This window comes from Rhodnius prolixus, unplaced genomic scaffold (genome assembly GCF_049639745.1).
Source record: "Rhodnius prolixus isolate KJV_2025 unplaced genomic scaffold, Rpr scaffold_9, whole genome shotgun sequence".
Taxonomy (NCBI): Eukaryota; Metazoa; Arthropoda; class Insecta; order Hemiptera; family Reduviidae; genus Rhodnius; species Rhodnius prolixus.
In genome coordinates, this window is record NW_027411604.1 from 7,710,664 (window position 1) to 7,729,256 (window position 18,593).

The window sequence follows — 18,593 nt, forward strand, 5'->3', positions numbered from 1 at the left end:
CATTAGGTTATATTGCCACAACTTGATTTTCTTTGCCACCTTGATCGTTCAATAAATAACCTATTACGATAAGAAGGTATGACAGTAAACATCTACTATCTTCTAATCTGGACATCGTGTTGCGGCTGGGAAGTAAAGAAAACCCGAACAAACCCTATTTAAAAAGTTTATGCTTATTAAGCTTTTTGTGAAAGGCACCAATGGTTGTGGGAACATGCAGCTGCAAAAAGTTTTGAACCTTATAAGGCTAAGACATCTGATGCTGATATTGCAGAATACTTTCTTTGGCAATTGCTATGAAAAAGAATCTACTTCTTCCAAATTTCTACACCCTCATAAAGAGGTAGGTTCTAATTAATTTGAAAATTTATTCTCTGTCATCTTATGTTTTAAGCCTATGAAGATTGGTATGTGCTTGCTCTGCATGAGTTTGCAACATAACATAATTTGCGGGACTTTTGTTAAAGTCTTAACAAAATTGTATTTAAGGGCTTCTCCTTATTAGTTGTGGGTGTTTTTTGGTTGTCAGAGGTGTCTGAAATTAAGTTTAATCAGATAACCTAAACAAAAGTAAAATTTTCCTGAAGGTTCTTAATTTTAAATTAATGTGATTAAAACTCGTTTTATTGGGAAGGGATTAGCTCAATGATTATCGTACTAGATTCCCTCGCGCAGATCTCGGGTTCAAATCCCTTATATTTTCAGTTCACTTACTGGCGATTGACAGTATTGTCTAACGAGAGTACACTCTCCAGAAACCAGCAGTGAATTGAAAAAAGTTTCGGGCGCCAACGATCATAGACGGTGTGTCTTAAAATGGAAAAATAAAAATTGGTTTCAGAGGGAGATTTTTAACTTCCATTTAAAGAATCATTTCATTCTGCGAAGTATTGTGTGAAAGCATCATCTATTTTATAATAAAATATTCAGAGAAGAGGATTTTGCTTCATTCTGTAGTGTAGTGGGTTAAATCAGATCCTAAATTTGATTCGAAAAATTTGTTGATCAGAAATCCGATTATTTCAAGTCCAGTACTTTCAGTTTTTTTAACATACAGCAAGCAATAATTTGTAAAATGATTATTTAGAGAGTTTTGGAGTTAAGTATCTTGTCAGTGTTCTTAAGCAATCTTAAGTACCTGTTAAGTATCTTATCAGTGTGTACGGTAATGTTGCTTACAAGTAAAGTTGAATGGAATTTATGTTTAGAACTTCTTATCAAAATAGATGGTAAGGGTAAACACCTAAATTATTTCTAGTTTTATTGAAGCTACTTAGTGTTATCCTAATGTTTAATTTTAAGCCATGGTTAAACTTTGATTTTTATGTTCTCATTTACTTCCTATACTATTTCGTTGGTGAACAGGCTCTTCAGATTTTTAAAGGATATGGACAACTAACTTCAGCACTGGACTAATTATATTTCCTCTTCTACACTTTGCTCTATCTATCCCTTCTACAATTTCACTGAAAGCCGTTTTGGCAATTGAATGCAAATAGATAGCCTGCGGCAAAAGGCGGCCTCCAATAACGAAATTTCTAGGAACTAGTTGAGTGTGTTCACATTGCTGTTAGAGGGGGACCAAGACTAGAATATTCCTTCAGCTAACTGGCAGGCATTTATTTAGCCACCGCACTTAACTGGCACTTCCACTACCCCCTTGTTCGTACGCCTATCTGTTCTAGATGAGAATTTTGTTCTTTATCTACTTTTCTTTTGATTAATTTCATGTGTTCAAGTTTATGTAATATGTCATCAAACGAGTCTTCTCTAATAAAAAAATTGCAAATAATGTTTATCCTAGATATGAATATCGAAAATCCAATATGGCCGTTCGATAGAAAACTTATGGCCTGTGTTAATTTATACATTTAAGTTATAAATTAGTTACAAACGTTCTGAGCATATGGTTAATGAAAAATGTATAAAAAATGGTTAGAATACTAATTGATTTTCAGTAAAAATGTTTAAACACATATATCCCTGTAAAACTAATTGGGGAATGTCCACTTATAGTATGTGTGTTTAAACACTTGAGTAAATAACAAGATAAACAATTCATTTCGGCCAGAGCCATTTGTCTGATTTGATTAGCTAAGCTTTTCAAGGTTATTTGTAAATTTATTTTGAAGCAATAAATAACCAAAGAGATGTTAAGCATTGAACTAACCGTCTTGGCATAGCAGACGTGGACAACAAGTATTTGGCCTTTGTAATATGTGACAAGATGGTGGAGGCGGTTCTGGTAGCATAGGACACATTTTTAGTCTACATTGAATGTGTCTATTATCACATATACACTCCAGGCAAGGATCTTGCGTTTTCACTCGATCACCTTCTTTGTAAAATATCCCACCATATTCACATCCTGCAAAAATAAGGAAATGAAAATATAAACATTTCTTTCACAATATATTGTAATTGATTCATATTATGTTTATATAATTATGGGAAGTTCGTACAAACATATATTATTTATTGCTTATTGCACTCTTATAAAAAAAAAGTTTTTTTTCAAGAAGGGTTTACTTCCATGCACAGGTCAGATGGTGATGGGGATATGGTTATCAAACACTCTTACAGTACAAACTTAGCAATCCAAGTGCTTGATGTGGACTTTACTAACCGTCTTTCCACAGCCATGGTGACCAATTAAAATGAATTCGAGGACGGAGGATATGTTATCTATTCAAGAAAATGAGATGCATTTTGTGGATGAATATTTTAAACTTAGGTAAATGCTTTAATTTTATTTCTATTTTTCTTCATTAATAAAGAAAATGTTCGGCACTCTTAACATTTGAAATCTCTAAAGAGAGAGAAAAAAAAATGTTGATCAATAAGATAGTAAATATTACAGTCTCAAATTATAAGACATAAAATGTATATTATTGTGAAACTGGGCTTTGAAAGAGATTTAAATCTGCCGAGCGTTCCAAGAAATCATAAGAAAAGCTGAAGAATAGATATTTAAACAATGAAACTGCTGTAATCTCCAATAATACGACGAATTACGAGATCCACGCTCGATACCGTAAGTTTGATATATCTTTGCCTTCTATTAAAAATTGTCTTCTATTTAAAAGGTGTTGGAGGCAAGTAAGTAGGTACACTGTTTAGCCGAATCAAGAGCAAATAAAAATCTGTTACAAGAGAAGAAGGCATTAGTTTTGGTGTATGGTTTATAAAGAAAAGAAGCAGAATAACTGAAACAATAAGTAAATATGATAATAAAATAGTGTAATTATAAAAATAAAACTATTTTTATTTGTAGTTTTAGCAACGTTGATTGTGAGCCAATAGAAAATGCTAAACATTTATGCTACAACATCAAATCGAAACTACGTCGCCGTTGTTATACAAAGGGTAGAATATTTCACTTTACTGTTCAGAATATTTAGTTCTTTTCATCTCATTTTGTCCCCTAAAAATGTTAAGAAAATTTTTGGTGCGGCTTAAAACCGAACAGATACACATTTTCTAACCATAGTGAATGATTGAAATCTATGTTCCTTTTTACCTGTATCTATCGATTTATCAAAGACAACTTAACTTATGTCCACATTATAGTAATCACCGTCCATGACACCTAATTGGTATTTGGACGTTAAGCCCAGCCTGAAAAAAAATAGGCTATTACATTACTTATTATTGTAATCACAAAAAAGAGGCACCCACAAGTCCTACTTTTGAAATCATATTCTTTTCAAATATTTGAAATTCATTTTTTCAAACAACCACGATCTCTCTAAGCTGGTTACAATATCGCCATCAATTCCATAATCTGACTATGAATTAATGAAGGCTCTGTTCAGAAGTTTTTGACATTATGTCAAGTTTGAACTTTTAACATTCTTTTAGCAGTATTCTTCCCTTTCTTTGAACCTTTTGTTTAATTTTGTAAATTTGTGGCTAGATATTCACGCAATAGTGCCCTCTCACGATATCTACCATGACTTTAAAGAAGGACATCTTTATTAGAAAGCAAAGATTAGTAATATTGTTAGCATAAATTACATTGAATGAACTTTTTGGAGGTAAGCCTTCTCCTATCTCTCTCTGAATTGTTCTATAATTAATTTTTCCAAAAGCTACAGACACATACGTGCCTGGTAGACTACAGATATATTTAAGAAAATAGGAGAAATAATTTTCCAGAAAATTACAAAAAGTAAAAAATTCATTTTAAGGTTAAATTTCTTTCAACTATGTATTTAGCAACTAAATGATCGGATATAAGTAGGTCCATACAACACTCTCTTCTCCCAAAAAATTTTCCTGGGTAAATGTATCTAATAAAAGTTGCAAATCTCTTCCAATGTGTGTGAACAACTTTAAAAAGAAAATCATACGAACCTTTTTCGAAAAATAGAAAAAAGCTGTTCTGTAAAGTGTGACTTTTGATTTAGGAATTTTAACCCTAGATTCTTAGATAGAAATCAAATGTAATTTGAGCTCTGTGCATTTCTTCATTTTTATGATATTCTGCTCTTTCTTTTACTCTCTTACGAAAATCAGTACATTTATAAAAGCTATTCATATGGACATTAAAACAGATATTTCCATTTAAAAAAAAATCAACTTTTAATGCTACCAATAACAGCAAATCTCTTTAACTAAATTGGCATAATTTCTTCTGGTATTAATTTTACAAATGACGAGGAGCACCCATTTCGTTGAGCATGTAGTTTCAATATTTCTTAATTATATTCATAATTTTCTGGGAAACATTTCACCTAGGTTCTCCTTGAATAGATAGATTATTGAGACCTATTTCCTAGTCACCGCGACCAAAAGGATTTATTGAACCGACACCTAGAAGTGCTTGGTATGAGGAAACTCTTGGTATGTTGTAAGGTCCAGTTTTTCCGCTACTGTGCCACTGATCACGAAGTACTAAAAGTATTACATCTTCGTTTAGGCTCGCAATGCAATAAAATTGATAAAAGATGCAGTTTTACCTTCATCCTGCGAAAAGGCTTTGAGTTATCAAGAATTAACTTCCCTCTTAGTTTTTCTGACTATGATTACCATAGCCTTTAAAAAAAAAATGGCAAAGTTCAGCTTAAGCCGGCATGTGCATTTAACCTACACTTATTTTTTTTTTAATTCCTAATACCTTATTCATCTAATATCATTCTCACGCTGTTGACACCTTACAGAGAAGCCTATACTTCTCTCCACAACTGATCTAAAACAAATTTTCTTTTTTTAGAAAATGATTAGAGTGTGTTGTCCGTTATAATCTGTGTATTGCTTCAAATTCTCCTCTTAAGTACAGCAGGAGAAGTAGTTGTGTATGTTTATCATTTAAATAAATGTATAAATGATTGAGTACAATTCGTTTAAATAAAAGAATTAAAAATAAATTAAAAAAACAACAAAAATCTAGATATTAACAATAATACAATGCACCCCAGTCATTATCATTAATGACGTGGAGATGTAAGATTGAAAATGTTAACGGTTGGTTAGAAGAGAAGTCCACAAAAGATAGCTGCAGACAATGGAATCTGGACTGGAGTTAGCCAAGGCTGATAGTAATCATACAATATAACTTTCGTTAGTGGTGCGGTGTATTTATTATTGAAAGTCTTTTTATTGTTATTACAATTTGATATCTAACCAGCCGAGGATTTTTTTTGTATAGCAAGATAAAAAAAAACATAATTATAGGTTGGTTGAAAAAATAAGTCAATCAGTTTTTTAACCCGAATAGTAATTTGTATTAATTAATTAAGCAATTAGTTTTGTGTGAATTACCTCTTTTCTATCAATTTCCATATAAAAAGATCTACGCAATTTTAAAAAAAGAAAAATGACAATTTAATCTGGAAATTAGAGCAATTTTACGCCCGAAATAAGTTTACGAAGTTTTCGTGACCGCAAATTGTTTAACTTAGGATGGAAGACAGAAACTGTAACTCAACCAACCCGCAGAGCCACGCCCTGAAGAGGACAATATATTTGTCGAAACGTTGGCAAAAAGACGAGTTGTTTTATTTGATCGATTCCTCGCAAATCTTCCATCCTAAGTTTTACGAAGTTAATTAATAGAGAGGACAGATTCTTTCTTCTTTTTCTTATTCTTGCTTACGTGCCCGTAAGGAACATGAATCCCAGAAAGCTTTTTCACGTCAATCTAATCAGAGCAAGCCTGATTTGTTTTCTGTAAAACTATTCTTCATTAGTTTCCTAAAAGAATGATTAGTTATGAAGAATAATGGATTTATTTAGACAGTCCGAATGGTCAAAAACAATTGATTAAATCAATCGAACCAGTTGAACCTGACCGCTGTAGAGAAAGATGTGGGTAAAGGTTGATGCTGTGTCTATAGCAGATTTACGAGGAATAAAGCTCATAACGTCTTTAAGGTGTGCACTCTCAAGCTGTCTACAATTACCACTCAGGTACAAAATATTCACCCCGTTTTGGTTGATAAATATCCTTTTTAGTTTAGGTATTAAAAAAAAAATATTCTTTAAAGAAGGCCGCGAATGTCACGTAAAACTCAAGTCTGACTTTCTTGGATTACATCCTTTACGTCACTTCGCTCTTTTATGATGTAATGTACTATTCTAATTAGGAAGTAGAAAACGGGGTGTTTGGATTATTTGGTTTCCAAGATGGGATTTGTTATTGGAAAGGCATGGAACTGTTGGCTCACACAGGTTTCGAGTTTTAGAAAATAGGTAGGTTATTTAGAGTGTTATGAATGTGATAAATAAACAGTTTTTGAACTTTAACGAAAAAAACGCACAATTTGTTGACGTCAAATTCTCATAAATTCCAATGTGCAGTTAGTGTAGGATATGAGAATTAGTTTGACGGCCAATAATAAATAGATGGATCATAAAAATAGGTATTTATTAATAATTGTAGCTAATAATTTTTATGGAAAATCCTAATGATAAATTTAATATCTTCATAAATTAAACGAATAGTATGACATACTAAATGTGCCCCATAAAAAAATAAGTAAGGCAAGAATTTTAAAATAACTTATTTAATTTTATGGCTGTATTTTTTTTATCATTTTTATGGTGTTTAAGTTTCATATAATATATTTATTTACCTTTAGGCATACAATTCAAAGCTTTGTGCATTACTAACTAAGCCGTATTTACATTTGTCAAAATTAAATGCCCTTCTCTTTCTCAGCTTAAACATGAATTTATGATAGTTATATATTAAAACGATGCTTTATTATTATATTATTTTTTTTTTATTTAGATGAGATAGAATTGTGGCAGTCCTTTGTAATGCACCGCCTTCAAGGATTAACTATATATAACTAAGTTACTGAGGTAAATACCGACTAACTTTTTAAGCTTTTTTTTTTCTGTTATTCCATTGAAATAGAATTTTTTCTTAAGGTAAAAGTTGAACACAAAATTATTACTTACTACTTGGTACCACAGTCCTTAAAGTAGGACCTGGACCTCCTCACACAAAATTATTATCATTCTTAATTTAATCTAATCCGAATAGTACTATGACCTTTATCAATTTACGGTGTTACAGCTGCTAGCCTGAAGTACAACATTGATATATATTATTTGAATATAAAGAGTCTTGTACATTAGACACTGTATCTAAAAGTAAAAGAGATAATTATTTCGAACCTATGTAAAAAAAAATCAGGAAAAATGAAATAAAAAAAGAAGTCTCAAGATTGATGGAATAGAACTTAACACTTAAACGTCTGTTACTCGTAATTTATTTTACTACTAAGCTATTCACAATGTACATGGGAGGTACTCTTAAAATTTAATTCTTTTTAATCGTTAAATCATTATAACTTTATTTTAGCTAAGATTTAATCCCTTAAAATTATTTAGAAAAGTGTAAATAAGAACATTTATTAATGATTACAAAGAACACATTTGCTAGGCACATTTCTTTATTGCCTACTGTACTCGTACTGTACTTTAAAAGACTTCAAGTCCTACCCATACAAGCAATCTGCCGATCAAATTGAAATAATATTGTCTTTAATTTTCAGGTTGCATCAGAATTTTGGATGCAATAGCAAGACATTAAAAGCTGCTGCTTAATTGGGCTTATATCCAGCTTACATCCTATGGTAATGATCATGATCTGCCTGTTAAATGGCTACAACTTGGTATTCTATTTCATCTAAACTGTGTTTAGATGGTTGTGAAACTAATGACATAAGACAGCCTAGTAATGGCCAGAAATCAGCAACAGTAAAAGTAACGTTTTCATATAGTATTTTCTTAATTATGTACTGTATATTTGTCGGCTAATGGCCAGCGTTTTCATTTGTGATTCGAGAATAACAGTTGTGACTTAAAGATGTTAGATGTTAAGAATGAGATTAATATTCCAATTAGTGTAAGCTGCCTCTCTTTCCGAATCTACTGCAACTTAAAAACAGAAAATCACATTGACTTCTTTAGGTACTACTAATTGACCCGGTATTTGCATTGTTATAAATAAAATCCAGACAGGATAGTAATACTCTTAGAAGTTCATTACTTACACTAGTATAAGTATGAGAAAGCAAAAATTTAAATAGTCGATCAAAATCAAAATATTTTCCATTATTAATGGCTTAAGTCAATAAAAGAAAGTTAATAACAATTTAATTTATTTTTTTTGTAATAGAGTAACGTAACATAGATTTGGAAGCAAGATTAAGTCTAGTTTTATTTATTTCTCTTTAGAATATCTCACTTCCAAGAAGAATCTATTTAGTTTATGTGGTATAATAGGAAATTTATGATGTGCGATAGGTGGACATGTAAAAAGTGGTATATGCAGGCTAAGTGTCCTGGCGGAGAGTCAGATGACATAGAGGTGACTGTGGGTGCACGAGATTCTGTCAGTGGGCGCACACAATGGAGTGGATGGGTTTGGATTTGTTCACCTCCTCAATATATTTTACTTTCTTAAGATGTCTCAAAAGTAGTATATATTATATACATATACGCATAGTATATATGTGCTGTGTATGTATATATATATAAAAATACATATACACATATATCTATATTCTCATTTCTACTTCACCCATTCTCTGTCTGTGTACAAGGAGCTCCAATACTCACAAGCATAAGAACATTCATTCTTAGGAGAACAGACCCCACTCTTTTTTATCTTGGCGGTTACAAGGCTCCAAGATGTCTGTACCTCTCTCTACACACCGGCTGTTTTATGGTAATCAGAATAGTTGTCTGGGACCCATAACCAGTACACGCGCTCACTCTCACATCTGAACACTTTGGTACGCCTAACAGCAAATAAATCGAGAGAGTATGTCTTCCGTTTAACTCCTTTCCGTGTCTTAATTAAAGTTTTTTTTACCTTCTTTTTCAATCTTCCTTCTGCACATTAAATTATTTATGTACGACTATTTATATGTGTTATTAGACAATTTGAGCAGATTTTCGATTTTTCAGTTTTTTCTTGATAAAAAAAAAAACACCTTAACGCTTCTTATATGAAATATGTAAAAGATTGGATTGAGCTAAAGATTAGGATGTCCTCTTAAAGAAGACGGCCGTTGTTGTGTACATCCAGTAAGTTGAAATCTGGAAATGGAAAATAAGCAATGTCGTTCGTTTATCGTTCGGGAATTGGTCAACTAACTTTCCGCCATTAAATGTATTTTTTCTATTTTATTTTTATAATTAAGTTTTTATTTGAAGTATTTCCTTCATTCGTAGGAAAGGCGAATCTCTTGTTTCTCTTTCTCTTCTTGATAGTTCTCAAATTCTTGTTTTATCTCTCTCACTAATCTTTCTCACAATATTATAAATATCTAATGGCTAACTGTAACTAATTAATAACCAATGTGCTAACTACCTTAATTATAACTCTTAGATCTGAAATATTATGATATAAACAAGAGTTATCTAGCTTCCCCTGTACTTAGGGTTTTCAATAAATGGAGTTTACATCAGTGTTCATCAAGTAGTCTTTACCCGAGCACACGAAACATTTCATTCCGCCTAGCATTTCACAAAGTTTTCTGATTTTCTGTTTATTTTAAATATGTGTTTTTTTACGAACTAATATTATTATTCTTTGTTAACGAGGAATGTTATTCTTAATTACTAAAGCAAGGAAGTTATTCTCCTACTTCGGAATTGTCTCCATCGTTTGAACTTTTTATTTTCTTCTTTTGTTAACAAATATATTGCACTGCGACCAAAATATATCTATTGACTCCTACTCTTATGATATCAATCAATCCATTACTCCTCTAGCTGATGAAACTACTCACGTTTTCTATAAAAGTTCTTGGAAGTTTGGGGAGTGGCGGGAGCCGAAAGTCAGGGATCTCCCATTTGCTGTGCCAAAGTACTGTTTCCCTCCTCTGAATTTTGAACATGACTTCCCCAAATTTTAAGAAACCAGATGATTTGATATTCAGTTTCTTCTCTAACTAGCCCCAGAAAATGTATAACCACTCCCCTAAATATCTCTACAGAGGTCATATTCTCCGCCATTAACGATTATACCGATCATTTTTAAGAAATCTGTGATAAAAGTACCTCTAACCAAAAGTACCGCAGTCGAGTCACTGCGGTAATCTTACGTTATATTTCTTTAGATATTTTTTTTTTTTTTTTTTTTTTAATGATTTAAGGCGCGTCAACATCCAAGGTTATTAGCGCCCGGAGCTTTTTCCAGTGCACTGCCGGCCTCCGGACAGTGTTCTCTCGTTACAGACAACACTGTCCATCACCGGACAGTGAGCTGTAAGAAGCTCCTAGGAAGAGAAAATCTTAGGGTCAGCTGCTGGATTCGAACCCGGGACCTCCGCGTGGGAGTCCAGTATGCTAACCTCATAGCTAATCCCTTCCCTTCTTTAGATATTGTTTCATTAGTTTCATTTAATTCATTCCTCTACCGCCCCTAAACATCCTATTACTTTAGTAAATCCAATCTGTAAATCAGGTTGGCCACTGGGAGAAAGTGAAAATTATTTGCAATGGTTTAATAAGGATAAAATGAATGGAGGACTCGATAAAGTTAAAATATTTAAAAAAAATAAGAAGAAAAACAAAACAGTACTTGAAGGTTCCACTTTAAAAAAACTTGTTTTCAATATATGCGTGCCTGTCAGTTGGTGAATCTGTAGTTCTCTTTGTAGGCTAGCTATGCCGCTACTAAACCTCTTTGTAGGCTCCGTTCAGCACTTATGAGATATATAATATTATAACACTTATTTGTTTTTATATTAAGTAACCAGTTGAGCCGCCTAACATCTAACCCATGTACATTTTGTTTCAAGAAAAGATGGTTGCAAATTAAATTCAGAAACGATTTATATATAAAATTCCTTTAAATGTGTGTTGTAAATGTAAAGAGAGGGCCGCTTATTTTAAAGTTATAATATTGTAACTCTTTTAAGTGTTAGCGAATAGGGATCAGTTTAGTTTTTATAGAGTAGGTAACTTTTTATCCCACACTTACAACTTTGTGGTTTCTCCTTTAATAAAAAATTTATTTCACAATTGCAATATTTCTTCTTTTGTATAATAGGCGGACCCGTGATTGATTGATTGTATACAACGGACTGCAACCATAGAGGAAGGAACCAAAAGGGGGAATGGAGCGTTAGTTAAGAATTCATCTAACTTGGGGAAGCTGGAGGATTATAGATTCAAAAATCTAATAAGAAAGCTGATAAACTAGGAGATATAGCGATTCAGTCACCCATGCTATAAATAAACCAAGAGAGTTCTTTTAATTTACCAGATGCAGTCTCAAGAAAGGAAATCTTCATCTCGAATAAGCGCGACGATCATCTACAAAATGGCGCGTTGAATCATTTATAATCTCCACAGGCAACATAGCTTGGTGATTGGATTATGGTCGCAATGTTGTAAATGGTAAGATAGGACAGCATGTCCGTTCAACATAACCGTTCTAGTCCAACCAAATCGGCATCCGATCACCACTTCTTGGGGCGTTCTTTTAAAATCTATTGATCCACATCCGTTCTACAACATCGGTAGGGTTCAGGGGTAATGGGTTAAGGTAATCGTTATAACCGACTCATCTCCCGCGCTACCTCATTACTCGTTTGCTAGAATGCCGAAGTGCACAAGGGGACTAGAAAACTATACACTATTCGCGCATAAGAATTGACGGAAGCTTGACTTAACATAACCCTGACGACTGTGAAGCCAATATAAATATCGTTTATGAAAAAGGGGGATAAAATACCTTCTTGCGGATTGCACCTTGACACGTGTCGGACAAATGATACCATTGTAATTTTTAAACATTTGCGAGCAGAAGTAGTTGGTGAGAGCCTTTCTCTTGACACTTTAGAAAACGAGTATCTAGAATCACACAGGTGCGATTTCAAGTGAGTTTAGGAAAGTTAAAAAATAATAGCGTAAAAGATAATTCATAGGCAATGAATATGCTTCTAATTACTCTCATAAAACAAAGTTTTCCCTTTATATTCAGAAACTGTATGTTAGTAGAGAAAGGTAGCTATCCTGATAAATTAAATAATAGTATATGAAATTAGGTAATACAAAATGGTGAATTTAAATTAATCAGTACCAAAAAAACAGTATAATTGTTTTGTAGATTACATCGATAATGATTAGATTATTAATACAGGCACACATTAGTATTAGTTTGATAATTTATTTCAAATAAATAATGAGATACAGTTGTTACACTAGTAGACAAAATAGCAACCTAATCGCTATTATATATTAACTCTCTAGTTGGTGAATTGTATTTATTTGTGTACATGTACACAGTACTACAAGTGTTGTACAGGAGAGGATACTGGTGGATGCAGCTGTGCAACTGCAGTAATAATGAGCTGGCGGGGAGAAGGGGATGCACATGTTGAATGCAACTGGCAAGCACTGTTACAAATGGCGATATTATATATCTACACATTACACCGCTGCTAGTAATTTATCTGTATTGAGTGGGTGCTAACTATCATGTATGTACTATACAGATTTAAATATACACAAATTTTTATCTAGAATTTTAATTAACAAATTGGCATCGCTAATAAATACTTTCTTAATCAGATCGTGAGCTTAAATGATTAATAAACGTGATGATGAGAAATAAACGTGATATGAGATCAAGGGCGTCGCCAGCTTTCCAGTTTTAGAGGCAGATGTGATGAGATATTTGAGAAAGTTCGACACATGATATCAACAGTAAGGGCAAACATGGAACCTCAGCCCACGGAGAACAGGTAGAATAAAAAGAGGAATCAGAACTAAAAATCGGATAAAAGTTGCATTTTATGCTGAAAAATAGATACAAAAAACTATTGTAATGAAAGCAATGCTTTTCATTTTGCAATTAAAATTTTGGGTAGGCTCTGCCTTGGAGCCTAAAAAAACATATCTCATTATTTTTTTTAATCTTCCAATTTAGGTAATTATCGCGTCCAGTATGCAGTTCCTCAAGGTACTCTTTCTTCAATCTGCTTCTTATAAGGGCACTCCTTGGGATCTAGAATCGTTCAAAATCTCTTGCTCTTTATAGTGTCACTTGTTCATGGAATAATTCAGGCGTTCGCAAAATTCAACTTAGATTCATGCGTACTTCTACAAACTTAAGAGCACCTTCCACTTTTTTTAGTAGCACTGGTTTCAGTAAATGGAGAGCCGTATCATAATTATTTTGTTAAAATAATAAACTAATGAGCATATGCCAGTAGGCTTTTTAGGCAAAATCTGTCAATCAGGAGAGATCCTCATTTTTTTGAGATTTTTTCGTAAATAATTTCCAACGAATTTCTCTAAACTTATATACTAATTGCGTTACTTAAATGCAAATCGATAATTGTGATTTGAAACATATAAATGAGGGCTAAATGTATGATCAAAATTTTGGGTTCGAAGAAAACAGCGTTGGTCAAAATCGTAGATCACAGGTTTATTGTTATTTTCTATTCTCTTTAAGAATCCTTTAGCTCCCTGTCAATGGTGGGAAAAAATGTCAAGAGATAAGATCCTTCTCCGGCTACTTGGCATTAATTGACATCGATGTCTGCATCAAGAGAAAGTTTGTATGATCTTTCGCTGCCTCCTTCTGATTGGTTGCGATGCCTGCTTCAAGAAGGAAAAAAAAATTCATTAAGGATAAGAGCCCATAAAATTGAATCCACCACGCTTTGCTGTCTGTATCATTAATAGGAATAAGAATCAATGAATAGGAATGTTTACCACCAGTTAAAAAAATAATGCTATTTGTAAAATAGTTTTACAATTCTTTCTATTTTCAGTGTAATTATAACAATTATTACTACAATTTCAGGCGTTGAATATCAATTTATAATGAGCTGAGTTGCAAGTTAACAAGGATAAAGATTCTGGGATAATGAATGGATAAGGAAAACCAATTTATTAAGAAGTGTCAGCAGAAATTGAGCTACAGGCGAAAGAAAGAGAAGACATTATTTTTTAAGTTGAAACTTAGCTTCGATTAAACACTAAAATGTGTTTGAGCAAGATGATGGATTTTTATATGACCATAAATAGATTTCTTACGAGATACCTATCTGCTAATAATATTAGAAATTAATTGTGTTGGCCATCAATCGGCATTAATATTATTAAGTACTTGACTACACTGCTGAAATAGTACGAAAGTGATTGTTCTAACATACGCTTTTCCAAGTTAAAATGAAACCCTTTGTGAACTGCCTAGAAAATTGCCATAAAATCCTTCATACACGTCACACTTCTGGTTAGTATAACTTTAGTTTGCTTTTTCGATCTTATTCAGATCTCCGCTTACACACAAAGTTTCCTAAGAAAATTTATAAATCTACCTGTAAGCAATCAGTATATTAATTTTGAAAGAAAACTAAGAGAAAAATGAACGAAAGAAAAATCGATTCAGTGTACTTTCGATAGGCTGATTTTTGTCAAAACCTTATTACTGCGCCCAATTGAACATCAAAGTTGAACACTGTAATTTTCTAAATTTATTTAACCTGGAGTTAAATTAGTGTATATAATAGACATAATTTTTATTTGGAATATTTCCGAAATTTTCAGCTGTTTTAGAGCGGCTGTAGATGTAATATGAAACCATAGTTACGGATTTGATAATGATCCATTTAGGTAATCAGTTTATTTGCGTGCTAATAATGACTTGATTACTGTTTGATCTATCAGAAAGGATTATGGCCTATGTTATCTAAAACCCCTCTGGTCCGATATAGCTACCCCGAAAGGAAAAAACAGTATCAAGATAGCCAGTTTAGAAGTCAGTTCTAGATTTTTTTTTGTATCAGTATTTACACTATTAATCAATCAACATCTTGATTTGTTTTTAGCAATATCTGGCTGGTAGGTTTTTGAATATTGTAGTTTTTAATAAATTCTACCAAAGAAGAATACACGTAGATATTATTTGAAAATATTATTTCCTTAAAATAGAGGGGAACAGTGCAATATCTTGTGATCTCATTAAAAAACTTTTCCCTTTCCTTTTGGTAATTAGGGCAAACCATAACTATGTGTTCAAAATCCTCCGTCTCATTACATCTCCTACAAAGAGGAGAGACCAATTTATCTATTCTAAACAAATATGACCTACAAATACCATGGTTTGCTCGCATTCTATTTATTATGGTAACAATTCTTTTGCCAAAATAACCATCTTTAAACCATACATTATGGTTAACCTGTGGTACCATGGTTTTGTAAAATAAGCCCTTATCCGAATTTTCGAATTTCCACTGCCATTTTTCCATGATTTTTCTTTTTACCCAGCCCTTTAAATCTGATGGTGGAAGAGGGATCGTTAAGTACTCACCAGAACTACTGGCCTTAGCAGTTTCATTATTACAAATACCACAATGAGCTTTGCATCAACCAAAATTAATGTTCTTTCCTTGATTTTTCAGATTTAAAAGAGCTTCGGCAGTGTTAATTATTAAATGATTAGCTGAAACCAACTTCCAATGATAGAGGGCATCTAAGGCGCTTCTACTATCACTAAATTTCTAGATTATGGTAGGTCCAAACGATACATAGATAATTTCGAAACATGGTCCAAACATGTCCAGTACTGGGGTTATACATAGATAACCAAACATGTCCAGTACAATTCTGTATTAGTAGGAAATTGTAATAGTTAAGATTAAAATTGTAATTTTTCTATTAGGGCGCTGAGGTTAATTACCTTAAAAAATTAAAATTGTTATTAATAAACAAATGAAGTGTGTTTTAAAGGATTTATTAATGAGATTTTAGGTTTCTGTGTTCTGTAATCAGTGGATTTGTAAATAGCATTTGAACTTTAATTCATATTAAGTTAAATGAGAAGAAGGAGAAAAAGCCAAACTGAAAGAGCTACAAAAAACAAAAACAAATAAAATACGCTAATAGATGGTGAAAAAAAAATTATTGAAGAATGGTAGAGAGTGAGTGAAGCAGAATGGTGTTGAGGAGGGTGGTCGATGCTAATATATTACTCGTAGCTAACAGTAAAGTCGACCTATTATGTATGTCTGTCCGTTTAGTATGTCTGCGAGCGAGTGTGTCCGTTGGTGTGTATAATATTGCTTTGAGTGTCTGTATGTATATAAGTTGAATGATATTCACAACTTCCAAGTTCCCACAGACCTCTCACTCTTCATCCTCTCTCTTATATTGTACTTTCTCTTGGTCCGCCTATCTTCCTCTTTAAGCACACACACATCTTCTCCATTCATATAAGTATTTACCAATGGTTTTTGTTTTAAATCTCCTTCATGTAAATATCAATTCACTCTTCTTTGCTTTTTTACATTTTATGTTTTTTTTTTGTTTATATAGAAGTAAATATTTTGTTTACATCGTTTATTGTTTACTATATTTATTTGTTCTCTCAGGATATTTTACTTTCTCTTACCTCTCCAAAGGGAAGTAATGCAATCATGCAAATTTTCGATGTTGCGTTTTCTCCAAAATATCCGTTTTATGGTCCACTGAGTCTGAAAAAAATGATCCTATCACCGTCAATAAACTTAGTTCTATTATAGTGCAACATCTCGTGCAAACCTGAGGCCTATTTTCGTGAGTTTCATATGGGAGCAAGTATTCAGAACAAATACGGTTCCAAATGAGACATTTAATTTAAGTAACCCGTATTGGATCGTCGTTATTTGAGCCCTACATCCTTTTCTGTAGTTAAGGAAAAAAAAGTACATCAACACAATATAGAAAAGTATAGCTTCTGCCCCCCGTCCACTACACCTAATTGGTAGTTAGAAGTTATATCCCCGCCTGAAAAAAATAGGAGATTACTTTACATGATTTAATAAACCCTGAAACTGTCTGTCAGCGGTCTAAGTGTTGTTGAGGGATGACCTAAAAAGTAGAAAAACATACGATATCAGATAGACCAAACTTTTTCAAAATCCACTTAGGAACCTGCAGAGACAGTTGAGGGTACACAGCCTAGCGGCACAGGTTCAACTTAAAACTTGGTCTCGATCTTTGGATTATTCGAGTTGAAAAGGCTGTCTGAAAAAGTTTGTTCGCGTTTTCAAATTTTTCTATTACAGATTAATTGATAGGTGTTTAAAAAATGAGACTGTCAAATATTAAACAAAAATAGGTATACATTCTTTAATCACAATAAGTTTTCGATTGATCCATTTTACGAGAAGAATAGGAATAGAATACAGAAGATTTTCTATTAAAGCAGTAAGTAGAAATTTCATAGTTACAAGTGTACATTCAATCTGCTCGATAACCAACGGGAAGGTTCCTGCTATCAGGCCATTTTTACCGAACGAATTTGATGTCAATGTATATGGCTGGTTAACTTTTTTACTAGTTTGCGAAGGTAAAGGTGATAGATGTTTTTCGTGGTTTCTTGACAATTCAAGTTTCCCATGTCCAACAAAAGAAAATCACCATTATTATTTTGACAGAATAAAACGAATAGTTTACACACAATGGAATACGTACGTATTTTAAAACATTTTCAAATTGTACTGTTTAATGGAAAGAAACCGTCTCAACTGTGGCTATTGTCGAAGGTAGAGAATAAGAATCAATAATAAATTAAATCACAGATAATTCAATTATATACAAATTTATTCTGTTTTTCGGAACCCAGTGTTCTGTTCTGTTGGCCGGAACACAATGTCCTTTTCTATTTGTATGAAAATCCCGATTTTCCTCTTGTAGATATTTTCAAAGAAGTAACTGTGATGAACACAAATAACTGATGTGAATGCAACAGTATGTAAAAGTAGTATTGTATATTTTTCAAAAAAATAAGAGAACATTTTTAGAAGGAACAGTAAATAAGTTCAAAAAACTCTAATCATAAAGTTTAAAATGTTGAAAGCTATCGGAAAGCTTGCTCAGGGTAAACATTCATTAATGTAAAACTTGCAGATTAAAGGAACAATAGCTTTTAAACAAGTTTTTTTTTAAAAAAAATGAGACAGCTGAATAATAAATTATATTTAAACAGATGTGATGACAAACTGAGGAACAAAAAGCTTTTATAATTCTTTCACGCAGAGTATTCATATTTTTATTGTTTTCAGTTTTAGTTGTCCGCTTACTTTGACCTGCCTTGCATAAATACTACGCATTGTGACAGTAGTGAA

At 32.6% G+C, this 18,593-nt stretch overlaps 2 protein-coding genes and 1 long non-coding RNA gene across 20 annotated transcripts in view; 2 read left to right on the top strand and 1 right to left on the bottom strand.

Moving 5' to 3' along the window:
• Positions 1-18,593, bottom strand: part of LOC141454209 (uncharacterized) — a 37,178-nt gene that overhangs the window by 8,420 nt on the left and 10,165 nt on the right. Inside the window, exon 2 of one of the 2 annotated variants that reach the window (XM_074128207.1) lies at positions 2,171-2,368. In XM_074128207.1, coding sequence (XP_073984308.1) covers positions 2,171-2,368 — 198 coding nt within the window. Of the gene's footprint in view, positions 1-2,170; positions 2,369-18,593 lie in introns of those variants that run through there. The other variant, XM_074128209.1, reaches the window with a different exon arrangement.
• LOC141454216 (uncharacterized) lies at positions 52-16,685 on the top strand. Of its 7 annotated transcripts, none has more exons than XR_012458576.1 (11): positions 52-343; positions 2,542-2,734; positions 3,087-3,218; positions 7,235-7,308; positions 7,526-7,758; positions 8,007-8,217; positions 11,519-11,868; positions 12,760-12,953; positions 13,045-13,217; positions 14,288-14,719; positions 15,888-16,685. It is a non-coding gene; the product is annotated as an uncharacterized lncRNA (long non-coding RNA). The 7 variants fall into 7 exon arrangements; XR_012458578.1 differs by lacking the exon at positions 7,526-7,758 and adding an exon at positions 8,761-8,878; XR_012458577.1 differs by lacking the exon at positions 7,526-7,758 and having other exon boundaries at positions 8,007-8,878.
• The window catches only part of LOC141454206 (cilia- and flagella-associated protein 65-like), a 112,230-nt gene continuing 111,360 nt past the window's right edge, over positions 17,724-18,593 (top strand). For 7 of the 11 annotated variants that reach the window (XM_074128184.1, XM_074128185.1, XM_074128186.1 and 4 more), the window contains exon 1: positions 17,725-17,936. The gene's annotated coding sequence lies outside the window, so the exon portion shown is untranslated. Of the gene's footprint in view, positions 17,937-18,593 lie in introns of all 11 variants that reach the window. The other 4 variants (XM_074128191.1, XM_074128194.1, XM_074128190.1 and 1 more) reach the window with 1 other exon arrangement.